Raw genomic sequence first — 14,210 nt, forward strand, 5'->3', positions numbered from 1 at the left:
GCTCCCGGACGCGGCTCGTTGCCGTGGCGACCGTGTACACAGCTGGGCTGCCGCACCTGCTGACTGCGGGTCGCGTGCGGAGTTAGGTGCCTGCGGTGGCGGCCGCGCGCCAGAGGGAGGAGTGGAAGGGACTAGGCTGGACGATGTCGCCCGGGCGGTGCCAACGGCCGGAGCTCGAAAACCGCTGCCTCCGGGGGTCCCCGACTTGGGTCGCTCGTTTGCAAAGCCCGGCGCGGAAGCGCACAGCACCGCGGGGCCTGTTTCAGTCTTGACTGCAGCTAGGGGTCCTCGGAGCTAGTAGTATCCCCGGGTCCCACGGAGCTGCCGAGGCGTGAGGCGGCGACCAGGAGTCTCGGGATTCTTCTGTACCCGTGGGCTTTCTCACTGGGTCACAGGGCCAGGCCCTTCGCCCTCCGGGTGAGAAAACCCTTACAGAAAGAAGACAGCACTGGGCACAGGGACCCTTGCCACCCGGGCTCCCTACGAAGGGTAAGAAAAAAGACAAACGCTGGTTTTGTGTGGATCGCAGTTTTGTGCTCAGCCGAGGGCTGGGTGCGGTTGGGCCCTGAGTTTTGGGTCCAGGTGCTTGGGGGGTACTGTGGCTATGAGGGTTCCCCATGAGAACCCCCGTCTGGGCAGGAGCGCTGAAGGACAGGAACCTGCCTGGTGCCTTTTCTCCCATCAGTCAGGGATGCTGAGTGGCAAATCTGTTCGTTCTCAAATGAGGAAGCCACGAGCCTCTCAACTCGGGGGTGTCCTGGCTCACTTTGCTGCACCAGAACCCCCCGAAGGTGGTGTCCAGAAGAGAGGGGTATTTCCCAGGAGGACCACCAAAAGGGAAAATTTGATGAGGGGCTTCTGGCACCCGGAAACCCAAGTCTCCTGCAGGGCTGTGGGCTCAGAACTGGAGACGGTATGGGAGGGAGTGACATCCTATGTCCCTGGGGCTCTCAGTAGTGACCGAAGATGGACACACATAGGGAGATTCAGCTGTCTTCTGACTTCCAGCCACGCCCTTCGTCACCACCAGCCACCATTTCTTATGCACCTGCTGTGTGCTGGGCACTGTTCTGGGCCTGGTGGGGGGATTCAAAAGAGAGAAAAGGCCTAGTCCTTGCCTTCAAGCACCTTGTAGTTTAATCTGGAAGCTTGAAGCTCGCTCAAATGAAGCGGCGTAAGAACAATAACCAGCAGTATTTCAGTAAGTGCAGGTGTCAGTGTTGAGCAGCTGCCGGGTAGCAGGCTCCTGGGAGGGTGTGGTTCATGCAGAAGGGTTTCTGCAGGTGGGTGTGGCTCCCGGCATGCTTGGAGCTGGGGCATGAGCATACCGGGGCTGTGGGCAGCGGAAAGGTGACTGCATGTGCATGTTGGCCAGTTGTCCGCAGGGCAGGGTCAGGCCTGGGGGCAGGGCTGTGCTCCACTCCTGCTGTGGTCGTTTGAGGCCTGGGCACCTGCTCTCAGAGCGCCCCTGCTTCTTCATGGACCCTTTCAAAGGATACCATGGATGACATCTGAACTTCCCAGGGCAGGAGGATGGGCCCCGGGAGTGACAGCAGAAGTGTTTTTCAGAACTTTAAAAATAGAGGCCGGGGCCGCAGCTCAACCGGCTAATCCTCCACCTAGCGGCGCCAGCACAGCGGGTTCTAGTCCCTGTCGGGGTGCCGGATTCTGTCCCAGTTGTCCCTCTTCCAGGCCAGTTCTCTGCTATGGCCCGGGAGTGCAGTGGAGGATGGCCCAAATGCTTGGGCCCTGCACCCCATGAGAGACCAGGAGAAGCACCTGGCTCCTGCCTTCGGATTAGCGCCATGTGCCGGCCGTGGCAGCCATTGGAGGGTGAACCAGCGGCAAAGGAAGACCTTTCTCTCTGTCTCTCTCTCTCACTGTCCACTCTGCCTGTCAAAAAAAAAAAAAAATAGAGCTTAAGTGTTTGCGTCAAAACTCACTCTCTCCTAACTCCCCAACAGCAAAGATCAAAGGGAACCTACAGGTGAGATGTTCTCCCTTTGGAATTTATGAGGGGACTATCTGTGGCTTTTTATCTCTGGAGTTCAAATTTGCAGACAAAAATATGGGGACTTAAAGTGGACAAGCCATTATCTTTGTTCACCCTAGATATCTTTCAGAATCATTGTTTTAAAGATTTATTTATTTTATTTGAAATTCAGAGTTACAGAGAGAGAAGAAGAGGCAGAGAGAGAGAGAGGTCTTCCATCCACTGGTTCGCTGCCCAATGGCCACAATGGCCAGGGCTGGGCCAGGCCCAAGCCAGGAGACAGGAGTTTCATACAGGTCTCCCACATGGGTGTAGGGACTCAAGGACTTGGGCCATCCTCTGCTGCTTTCCCAGGCACATTAGCAGGGAGCTGGAATGGAAGTGGAGCACCCAAATGGGATGCCAGCACTGCAGGTGGCGGCTTTACCTGCTATGCCACAGCACCAGCCCCAAGATTCTAAAATATAAAATACATTCTAAAAATACAAAACTGTTGGCTCCTGGCTTCAGATTGGTGCAGCTCCAGCCATTGTGGCCAGTTGGGGAGTGAACCAGCAGATGGAAGACCTCTCTCTCTCTCTCTGCCTCTCCTTCTCTCTCTGTAACTCTGACTTTCAAATAAATAATAAATAAATCTTTTTTAAAAATAAAATAAAACACAAAGGTCTAATTAGTCACAGAGTGGCTAGGGGAAGACTTCCTAATAACATGAGAAATATAGGAAATACATGCATGCTCTAGGGAGATATAATTGGAAGAGGAAATCAAGTGTAATAAATTATGTCTGGACATGTTGAAAGACATATTTTTAATATCTGAAGTAATTTTTGTGAGGTAACAATAACCCCTTCTAGATAATTAACATGTAAAGTGTTATCATTTTTTAATGTATTTTTCTTAAGATTTATTTATTTTATTTGAAAGAGAGAAAATCTGTCATCTGCTGGTTCACTCCCCAAATGGCCACAATGGTCGGGATTGGGCTGACCTGAAGCCAAGAGCCAGGAGCTTCCTCCAGGTCTCCCACTTGGGTGCAGGGGCCTTCCTCTGCTTTCCCAGGAGCATTAGCAGAGAGCCGGAATAGAAGTGGAGTAGCCAGGACTCAGACTGATGCCCATATAGGATGCCGGCACTGCAGGCAGTGGCTTTACCTTCTACACTACAGCATCAGCCTCTAATGTATTTTTTTAAAAGCACAATACTAACTACACAAAGGAAGAAATATCTGTAATATGTGATTATCTCTTCATTTATTTACACTAACGGTGTTAAAATTACTTTAGAGTATATTAAGTAACTTTTCAGTTTATTTGCCAGAGTCCCCGGCAGTGGTGTCAGCAAGCAATTTTTTTCCAATTTGAAGCTGGAAATTGACAGCTCCTGATGCCTCGTTTCCCTAACCTTACACAAATGCTACAGCAAATGCCTTTGTTGATTGTCATTTTCAAAAGTGTTTCCAGAAGTTTTCTTTAGCCTTACCTCTATCCTTTCTCTTTATTTTAGGGGCAAATGCATCATTTGTTGTTGAACTGATCTGACGCTGATGGAAGGTCAAAAGAGAAGTGTATAACATAGCAACCATTGTGCCTGCACATCCCTTCTCCATCCACAATATGGAGCAGTAGTTCCTAGTGGATTTTTAATATTTATATTTATAGTACCATGAATATAAATATTTTTTAAAAAGTTTGACAGCCTAATTTTAGGACTGCTATGTGATGATATTCTTCAAATTATTAAGAAAAAGGAAAAAATATGAAACTTGTATTATTTCAGATAAAATAATACAAAGTTTATAAGTAAAATTAGAAATGTTCCATCTTGACCGGTGCCGCGGCTTACTAGGCTAATCCTCCACCTGCGGCACCAGCACCCTGGGTTCTAGTCCTGGTTGGGGCGCTGGATTCTGTCCCAGTTGCCCCTCTTCCAGTCCAGCTCTCTGCTGTGGCCTGGGAAGGCAGTGGAGGATGGCCCAAGTGCTTGGGCCCTGCACCCGCATGGGAGACCAGGAGGAAGCACCTGGCTCCTGGCTTCGGAACGGCGAGGCGCGCCGGCAGCAACACGCCGGCCATAGCGGCCACTTGGGGGGTGAACCAATGGAATGAAGACCTTTCTCTCTCTCTCTCTCTCTCTCTCTCTCTCTCTTTCTCTCGTTGTCTAACTCTGCCTGTCCAAAAAAAAAAAAAAAAAAGTTTCATCTTAGGACAATTTAAAATTATTCTATTGATTTTTCCAGTCATTTTGAGTAATAAAGTTAGAGATTTTTATCTTATTTTTAGTATTATTTAACCATATTTAATACAATGATGATTACAGATGGTTTTCACTTAGCTTTCCTTGGAAATCTTGCAAGTTTCTCTTGATATATAATCCTTTGTCATCAGTGTGTATAATGAAAAGTTGATTAAGTTTTAAGTCTCCCTTAAAGCAGTAAAAGTTAGTGTCATTATCACCTCTGTTTATTTTTTAGGATATTTATGTACTTGAGAGTTGTAGTAATAGAAAGAGAGAGAGACAGAGAGAAAGGTCTTCCATCTGCTGGTTCACTCCCCAAATCCCTGCGACAGCCTGAGCTAGGCTGATCCAAAGCCAGGAGCCAGGAGCTTCTTCTGACTCTCCCACATGGGTGCAGGAGCCCAGGCCAAGTACTTGGGCCATCTTGTATTGATTTCCCAGGCCATTAATTGGGAGCTGGACTGGAAGAGGAGCAGCCAGGATCCAAACTGGTGCCCATATGAGATGCTGGCACTGCAGGCAGAGGCTTAGCCCAATATGCTGCAGTACCATACCCTATCACCTCTGTTTAATAACCCTGTTTGTTTCTTCACATATATCAGTGTTAGAAACAAAACTGACCATCTGATTAATATTGAATATTTTTACACAAGCATTCCTAAGAGGGGGTTCAGTGTAATTTGGCCAGTGATACTAATATCCTAGAAAATATGATATTAATTATTTAGAGGGTTGTGCAATTCGATTTTTAAATCTTTATAAGTTATTTTTATTGGACAGGGTCTCAGGAATCAGTCCTCCATTCAGTGCAGCAGTCACCTTTGTAGCATCCCTGTTGACCTAACTGTTGACAGTGTTTGTCAACGCGCTACCTTGAGAAGGTCTTTTCCATCCTAACATCTAGAAAAGTCATTTACCCAAATCTGCCTCCCTCTCACTTGTATTCCGTCATAGTCCAGGAAATAACACTAGAAACTGATTTTAATTTTAACATTTTACTGAGCTTGCACATGGTATTCATGATAGCACAGATGAGGGAAGACACATGTATTTGTGGCTACCTGAAAGGAAATGATGAGGCTATACTTAGGTTTTAGGAGAAGAGGGTAAGATAGGGGACTTTTTGATTTTTCTTTCAATGGAGTGAGAAGAGAAAGAATAGTTGATTCTAGACTATACTAAATATACCGTCAGGGTATGTTTCCGATTCAGTTGATCTAAGTAGAAGAGGAGATCTTGTATCTAAAGCAAGCCATGTTAAAGAAGAAAAAATGAGTATTAATGTATTTTTTTAAGATTTTTAAATTTATTGGCCGGTGCCACGGCTCAATAGGCTAATCCTCCGCCTTGCGGCGCCGGCACACCGGGTTCTAGTCCCGGTCAGGGCACCGGTCCTGTCCCGGTTGCCCCTCTTCCAGGCCAGCTCTCTGCTGTGGCCAAGGAGTGCAGTGGAGGATGGCCCAAGTACTTGGGCCCTGCACCCCATGGGAGACCAGGAGAAGCACCTGGCTCCTGCCATCAGATCAGCGCGTTGCGCCGGCCGCAGCGCGCCTACCGCGGCGGCCATTGGAGGGTGAACCAACGGCAAAAAGGAAGACCTTTCTTTCTGTCTCTCTCTCTCACTGTCCACTCTGCCTGTAAAAAATAAAAAAATAAAAATTTAAAAAAAAAAGATTTTTTAATTTATTTTGAAAGAGTTAGAGAGAGAGGGAGAGGCAGAAAGAGAGGTCTTTGATCCTCTGGTTCATTCCCCCAAATGGCTGCAATGGCTGGGGCTGGGCTAGGCTAAAGCCAAAAAGCAGGAGCTTCTCTGGGTCTCCCATGTGGGTGCAGGGGCCCAAAGACTTGGGCCATCTTCCACTGCTTTCCCAGGCCATAGCAGAGAGGAGCAGCCTGGACACAAACCAGCACCTGTATGGGATGCCGGCACTGCAGGTAGCAGCTTAACCCGCTGCACCACAGCGCCAGCCCCAAAATGAATGTCGTCTATAGTGTTTTTGAAGAAGATAGAACCAGTGAGGCAAAACATAAGTGGACCCATCTTAGATGCAGAACATTTCTAGAAACAATATCTAAGATGAGGCAAATAAAGGAAGTGCTATGGCTTGGTTATTTGTTCCCCTCAAACAAGAGTTTAGTCTGCAGAGTCTTACATTAATGATTCTAAGGGTAATAATTCAATCCAACGAAGTCTAGAAGTGGGGCATTCGATAGAGGTTAGGTTAGATTGTTAGGTGAGGCCCTGTGATTGAATCCTGGTGGCTTGACGAGAGATCACGTTGTGTAGACAGACACACACGCTCCTTGCCTCTTGCCAGGTGATGCCCTGGGCTACCTCGGGAGTCTACCAACAAGAAAATCACCAGAGGCTGAACCAATGGGCAGATCTCCAGAACCACAAACCAAAACAAACCTTCCCTCTCCATAAAGTTAAGCTGCCTCAGGTATTTCCTTATAGTAATGCAAAGCTGACTAAGATAGGGAGCCTCCAAAAAGAGTTTTGGTCTTACAGAGTCTCTGGTAACAAATGGTGAGGCAGGGAGTACACATGCTTGCTGAACAGTGTCTTAGGCAGAGCACTGCCCTGCTGAGGGGCCAAGAGGAAGCCTGGCCCTCCGAGGGGCAGGAGGAAATGGTGCTCTTTCTGATCTCTTAATGAATTCCTGATCTTCTGATCTTCATGAATAACTCGTCGTTATTTTACAATGGCTGCTGAAAATCTTGTCTTTCTCTTCTCCTTAGCTAGAATGGATACTAGGAAAAAAGTTCATGCGTTTGTGCGTGTCAAACCCACTGATGACTTTGCTCATGAAATGATCACCTATGGAGATGACAACAAAGTAAGTGCCCTGTGTTTGCCTTCCCCTGCCTGGGCCTCTCCCTGTCCTACCTCAGTAGTGTGACCCTCTATCTGAGCAGCTGCCTCAGGACCAAGACAGAACTGGTCAGAGTTCCAGTGGATTCTAGAGTCTGTCAAGTCCAAACCACTCCCTCACAACACTGTTATTTGGGAAGTTTTTGGGCCTCCCATCTTTGTCTTTTAATAGTTTAATCTTTAGTAAGTTAATAGGTTTACCTTTACCCTGTATCAGACACAAGAAAATGGACATTTTCCCACACTCAACACTTTCTGGTGATTAGGTCTGGCATTATGTAATCTTTGAGGGAATATAGTAAAAATGTCTTTTTTAAAAAAGACTTATTTGTTTATTTGAAAGGGAGGGAGGAGAGAGAGACAGAGAAACAGAGAGAGAGAGAGAGAGAGAGAGAGAGAGAGAGAGAGAATCTTCTGTCTTTTGATTCAAATGCTCACAACAGGCAGGCCTGGAGCAGCCCAAAGCCAGGAGCCTAGACCTGTGAGTGGCAGGGACCCAAATACTTGGACCATCATCCGCTGCTTTTGCTGGCACATTAGCCAGAAGCTGGATCAGAAGTGGAGGAGCTGGGTCTTGAACCAGCACTCTGATGTGGTGTACGGGCATCCCAAGTGTCAGCTTATCCCAGGGCACCATAGCCTCTGCGCCTAAGAATGTCTTGAGTTTATTACTGCTAAATTTATCAAGGCAGTGTGAGAAGCCAATCACAAGAACTGGAACGATTTATCTGGCCTGTGTCCTGAGAACCCTTCTGAAGCCTGTGCAGGTTTAGGTCAGCAGCCGAGTGTTGATTGTTTTCGTTCAGCAAACGTCTGTGGGCCTACTGCAGCCCGTGTTCTTGGTGTTAGTGTCGTTCTGCGTGGCCATGTCTTGGCTCCCAGCCAGTGCAAGATTTCATCAAGAGTCTGTTCACATCAGAAGTCTGCATCAAGAAGGTGGGGATCCTATGGGAATTGACCTTACCCGATGGTGCCCTTGAACCAGCTGCAGCCACAGCTGCCCAGCTGCCAAGGAGCGTGCACCTAAATATCTGCTGACCACAGCAAGCTGGACTCCCCCACTTCACTATGATCCCTGCGAGTGAGCGTATCCGGGAAGGCCAGGGTGTTTTCTGTGGCTGTTCTTTCCTAGTTACACTGGCCCACACCAGGTGTAGAGGTAGTAGCTCACCACAATGCAGAGCTGAGGGAGGCCTCACAGCAGGGAGCAGCGAAGCAGGGAGGTGGGGCTGGCACCCAGGCTTGTCACCAAGCTCAGTACCTAATTCAGTACCTCCACGTACTTGCTGAATCTCACCTTGCTTAATCAGAACGTTTGCCCGACCCTGTGACATAGATGGGGGAAGCACGACAGACAGCACCTTCTAAACTGTGCTGAAACTGGGGGGTGCTCCAGGCTCTAGACCCTTCCACTACTGATGTCTTGTGGCCTCTGTGCATGAGCTTCCCTCTCCCATCCAAAAGCATTCGTGCCTATTATCAGTGCATATGAGGGAGTTCCTATGGATTCTCAAGTTCACTGCTATTTTCTCAAGGTCAATGATTTTTTTTTTTGCACCAGTTTCCTGACAAATAACCTTCTCTACCTATTTTTTTTCCCAGAGCATTGATATCCACTTTAAAAAGGACACAAGGAGAGGAATTGTCAATAACCAGCAGACAGATTGGTCATTCAAGCTGGATGGAGTCCTCCATGACGCATCCCAGGACTTGGTTTATGAGACAGTGGCACAAGATGTGGTTTCTCAGGCCCTTGATGGCTACAATGGTAATTTAATTAACTATTGTCTTACCAGGAGCCCCTCCTGAAGCAAGAGGTGTGACGGTTCTGTAGTGAATGAAATAAAAGGCTCACATATTTCCTAGCATTTGTATGCTTATTTTTCTGTCTGCATGTTCTTGTGGTGATAAACTTACTGTTTGCTTGGTGACACTGTCGCCATGGTTTGATCCCATGTTCTGGGATCCTACCCTCCTAGGAAGATTAAAAGCCCCTGGCTTTTTTACATGTCATAGAGGTCCAACTATTATCTGTCTCAGATCCCTCAAATATTAGTTTTGAAGATACGCTTTTATGATGAATTTGACAGGGTTCAAACATTTTTCTCTTGCTGCCTGCTAGGAGCTATTTCTGTTCTATAATATTATCAATGTACTGTTCATATTCTGTTATAGGATTAATTACATTCCACCAAAAACTTGATTAGAATTTGATCTTCTTAAAAGCAGCTTTATTAGGGAATTTTACAACCTTGTTCAGTTTAAGATTGCTTTAAAATATTAAAAGGATTAAAATCCTTGAAAAGAATACATCATAGATTTTTGCAATGTTGATTTTTGCCATGTGGTGGTTGCTAACTAGAATGTTCCGGTTTTGCATATTTTAGGTTTTCTATGTAAGTCTGTTGAGTATGGATGCTCAAATATTGCAGTTTTTCATGCATGCTATCCATATGGTCCCACTGACCAAGGAAACTCTCATTGGTTTTCATGATGCCCTGAGAGAATGTGGCCCTGAGGAGGTGGAGACAGGAAGGAAGGCCCAGGGAGGTTGAGTGTCTTGGGCACTGGGTGCTGTAGAAGCACAAATGGGCTGTGAGTCAACTGATGTGACTCCTTCCTGCTCAGTTTGTTGGGATAATAGACCCTGTTTCTGACTCTAATTCAAATGCTGAATTAGGGCCCCTCTTTTCAAACCTGCCACCAATCCCTGGAACTAGAGCAAAAGTAATTTCCACAGCCCACTGTGGCCCCAGCTGGTCTGCTATGTGAACGCCCAGAGGCAGCCTCTGGGATGGGGTCTAGCTCAGACTGGCCAAGCCAGGAAGAAGAGCAGGTAGACCCCAGGGTGACTGCCTGGTGGGGGTAGAGACCTAAAGGACATGACAGGTGCACGTGAAATTCTGCCCAGGAAGGCCAGTGGGACCAGATCTTGGCCTGCTCGTAGTGGCCCATTTCTGGACCAGGGGCCTTGTTTGATGTTTTGGGAATTTGCAGTCAGCAGAGAATTCTCAGCATTGGCAGGAAATGCCCACCCTACTGTGTCTCTTCATGGAGATTTTTAAAGGTTTCGTCTCTGTAGCTAAGTTGATGTCTCCTGTGGATAGACTTCATAAACATGGGCTGAAGCTCCTGTCTTCTTCCTCGTCTTTTTGGGAAGCATTCCAGTTCCTCTGTTCCCTGCACTTCCATGTTCTGGGAAGCCTCAAGACCAGAACATCTCTTGGTGAAAGGGGCAGAGGAATACTGTGTGACCCCAGATTCAGGGCAGATGTCTGTGTCTTGGTTGTTAATGTCACAGTTCCCCTGTCTATCCACCACCTCCATGGGGGGATTCCTGGCGTGTTTGACTGATCCCATTGCCCACCTTCATCCCAAGGTCCTTGCTGACCTGAGACTTGCCAGGGGAGTGGGAGAATTGTCTTTGGAGTTATTTTCCTGAATGTCACCAAGACATGTTTTGAAATGTTTGCAGGCACCATCATTTGTTATGGGCAGACAGGAGCTGGCAAGACATACACCATGACGGGGGCAACTGAGAATTACAAGCACCGGGGGATCCTCCCTCGTGCCCTGCAGCAGGTAGAGATTGGGCCCTTGGGAGGGGTGCCACACGGGTCCCCTCTTTCTGCCACAGACACTGCCCAGCCCCGGCCAGCTACTGAAGTCATGGGATCCAGCCCTCAGAGGAATTGGAGCCAATGCTGGTATCAGATGGGATACACATGGCCAGAGGTGGGGTTTGATGTATCTGGAAACCAGGTTTCAGACTCTGCTCCATACCCGCCCTGAGCTGAGCCCTCATTTATGAAGAGCTCTGATGGCCCATGATCCTGTAATTAAGAATTCAAAGGTCCTAAGGATTCAAAGTTCCTAATCATGCTCCTGGGTTGTTTAAAAAAAAAAAAAAAACAGTTTTTAAAGTTTTATTTACTTTTATTAAGAGAGACAGAGAGGAGAGAGAGAAACAGAGAGAAAATGAATATGAATGAATGATCTTCTGTTAGTTGGTTCACTCCCCCAAATGCTCGCAACAGCTGGTAGTGGGTCAGGCCAAAGCCAGGAGCCTATAACTCCATGCACATCTCTCACATGTTGGCAAGGACCCAAGTACTTTATCCGTTGTCTGCTGCCTCCCAGGCTGCACAGTAATAGGAATTTGGATTGGAAGTGGAGCCAGAACTTGACCCCAAGCAGTTCAATATGGGATGTAAGTATCCCAAGGGATGGCTTCACAGCTATGCCAAATACCCCCCTCCCCAATGTTCCTGGCCTTAATGAGGGGAAGCTGAACCCCTGCAGAGCTTTCCTGATGGCCTGCTCTGGTCTCTTTCACCACTACATCCCCTGAAAGAGCCAAGACAAGAGGCAGGATGGGACTTGACCTTGCAGGGCTGGAGTTCTGGAAGTATGACTAAAGACAGGCAGAGGGCCGGCGCTGTGGCTCAACAGGCTAATCCTCCGCCTGGTGGCACCGGCACACCGGGTTCTAGTCCAGGTTGGGGCGCCGGATTCTGTCCCGGTTGCCACTCTTCCAGGCCAGCTCTCTACTGTGGCCCAGGAGTGCAGTGGAGGATGGCCCAAGTGGTTGGGTCCTGAACCCCATGGGAGACCAGGATAAGCACCTGGCTCCTGCCTTCGGAACAGCGCAGTGCACTGGCCGCAGCGTGCCAACCGCGGCGGCCATTGGAGGGTGAACCAATGGCAAAAGGAAGACCTTTCTCTCTGCCTCTCTCTCTCACTAGCCACTCTGCCTGTCAAAAAGTAAAAAAAAAAAAAAAAGACAGGCAGAGGGGCCCTCCTTTGGGGCCCACTAGCTTACAGGGTTCTTGGAGGACCCTCTGGTTGGAGGTAGGAGATGAAAGATCTTTCTCCAAGGACATGTTTGATTTTACGGTCCTGCCCTATAAGAAGTGTACACACTCCTCCAGTCTGTATGCTGTCCATGCTCTTGTTTTTGAAGCAATGCCCTTCATACCCCACTGCCAAAGTTTCATTCAGTAGCTCAGCAGCTTAGATTTTAGTAGTATGCCTCAGTGTCGTCCAACAGAAATATGATGCAAGTCAGGTATGCAATTTTGAGTTTTCCAGGACCCATAGAAAAGTAAAATTGGTGAAAATTTTAACAATGTGTTTCATTTAACTCAACAAACCCCAAGTATCATTTCCACATATAACCAATATAAAAGTTATCTAGATATTTTAAATTCTTTTTCTCATACTAAGTTTTTTAAATTCAATGTGTGTTTTACACCTAAAGCGCATTTCAGTTTAGGCAGTGTTAGTCAGAAATATTGGGTCTGTATTTAGATTTCACAGAAGTTAGCATTGAGGAAAGATTTATGTACCCAAGTTGCTCCAAATATACTTAGGAAGCTTACCAATAACTGAATTACTAGTTTGTAATTAAAGTTTAACTGAAGTTAAATGAAATTTAAGCTTCAGTTCATTGCCACTGGCAACTGCTCGGCAGTCATCTGTGGCTGGTGTCTACCATTTTAGACAGCACAGGTCTGTACTGTCAAGAGAAAGTGGGACCTCAGGGATTGTACTGGCTGGCTCCCCATTTGACAGATAAGAAAATTAAGGCCCCAGTGAGGGGGAAAGACCAGTTTAAAGTCACTTATATGATTAATACTGGGGATGGGATAAGGAGTTGAGAAACACAGACTCTGGGTTTGCTTCTACCCCTACCAGCAGGGGGACCCTAGATGAATGGTCTATCAAGCCTGCAAGTGGATATTGCCCTGCCCTGCTTCAGAGGGGATTAAACAGCAGACATGAAAGAGGCACGTATATGATGACATTCCACAAATTAAGAGATCTTTACATTCATCATGTCTCTACTACTTGGGACTTTACACGTGTTAGGCAGATTGTAAATCAAGCCTCCAAAGGCTATAAGATGAAAACAAATGTCACCTGCTGGCTAATAATAACCGCTGCTGTTGGCTGATCACCTAGTCTGCAAATGCCATTAGGGCAAGAATTATCTCACACTTCCCAGTGCTCGCTCCTGAGGTAAGAGTTCCCCCAGCACCGGCCAGCTCGGAGTGACTGCTGCGCAACCTTTCATCCAGGTTTTTAGGATGATCAAAGAACGCCCCACACATGCCATCACGGTGCGTGTTTCCTACCTGGAAATCTACAACGAGAACCTGTTTGATCTCCTGTCCACTCTGCCCTACGTTGGACCTTCCGTCACACCAATGACCATCGTGGAAAACCTGCAAGGAGTCTTTGTTAAGGGCTTGTCGGTCCACCTCACCAGTCAGGAGGAGGACGCCTTCGTCCTTCTTTTTGAGGTGAGATGACCAAGTCTGTGGGACCCTTTCCTTCCTCTCCCTCCCTCCTGCCTTCTCAGCTTCCTACTTCCTTCGATGGTCCAGGTGAAAATGCCAACAGACGCTCATTTAGCACGCTTAGATGGTACTGAAAAAAGCTATAGGACCAAAAATTAATTCATTCAATCTCTTATTTTTTTTTTACATAAGGCCACAATAATGTATATTTTAGCTTATTTCCTTCCAGTCTTCTTTCCTATGCAATTTTTTCTGTATATGGTTGGAATTATTCTTTTGCTCCCACTATCAGTTAACATTAAATCATGAGAACTTGTTGTAAAGAAAAAATAAGGATGAACAGCCTTGGAGCATAAAAGCTCTTACAAATCAATCAAGTGTGTTTTGTACTTTTAAAAATCATACAGGCTGAAACTCAGATGTTACTGGTTGGAATGTAAAATGGTGTAGCCACTTGGGCAGTTTCCTAAAACATTAAGAATAATTTTGTGGTAGGACCTAGGCGTTCTCCTCTTAGGTTGCCCAAGAAACGTGAAGACATATTTGCATACAAAGACTTGTATGCCGGTGTTCAGAACAGCGTCATTCAGAATAGCCAAAGACTGGAAATGCCCCAAATACCTGTCAGCTGATAAATGGATAGACAAAATGTGATCCATCCATACAATGAAAAACTCTACCAATAAAAGGGGGAAGGTAGATAGCTTGAGAACATGCCAAGGGAAAGAATTCAGCCCTAGAAGAGCACATAGCATATGAGTCCATTCAAGTAGATTCTGAAAGTAGATCATGGGCCAGGGATACT

General features: G+C 46.9%; 1 protein-coding gene across 2 annotated transcripts in view; it reads left to right on the forward strand.

The window, feature by feature from the left end:
* The first annotated feature begins 405 nt into the window (after positions 1 to 405).
* The window catches only part of LOC133766793 (kinesin-like protein KIF9), a 43,593-nt gene continuing 29,788 nt past the window's right edge, over positions 406 to 14,210 (forward strand). Inside the window, exons 1-5 of one of the 2 annotated variants that reach the window (XM_062200532.1) lie at positions 1,165 to 1,201; positions 6,971 to 7,068; positions 8,706 to 8,871; positions 10,579 to 10,685; positions 13,184 to 13,408. In XM_062200532.1, coding sequence (XP_062056516.1) covers positions 1,165 to 1,201; positions 6,971 to 7,068; positions 8,706 to 8,871; positions 10,579 to 10,685; positions 13,184 to 13,408 — 633 coding nt within the window. Of the gene's footprint in view, positions 490 to 1,164; positions 1,202 to 6,970; positions 7,069 to 8,705; positions 8,943 to 10,578; positions 10,686 to 13,183; positions 13,409 to 14,210 lie in introns of those variants that run through there. The other variant, XM_062200533.1, reaches the window with a different exon arrangement.

The sequence above is a fragment of the Lepus europaeus genome, chromosome 9 (genome assembly GCF_033115175.1).
Source record: "Lepus europaeus isolate LE1 chromosome 9, mLepTim1.pri, whole genome shotgun sequence".
NCBI classification, from domain to species: domain Eukaryota; kingdom Metazoa; phylum Chordata; class Mammalia; order Lagomorpha; family Leporidae; genus Lepus; species Lepus europaeus.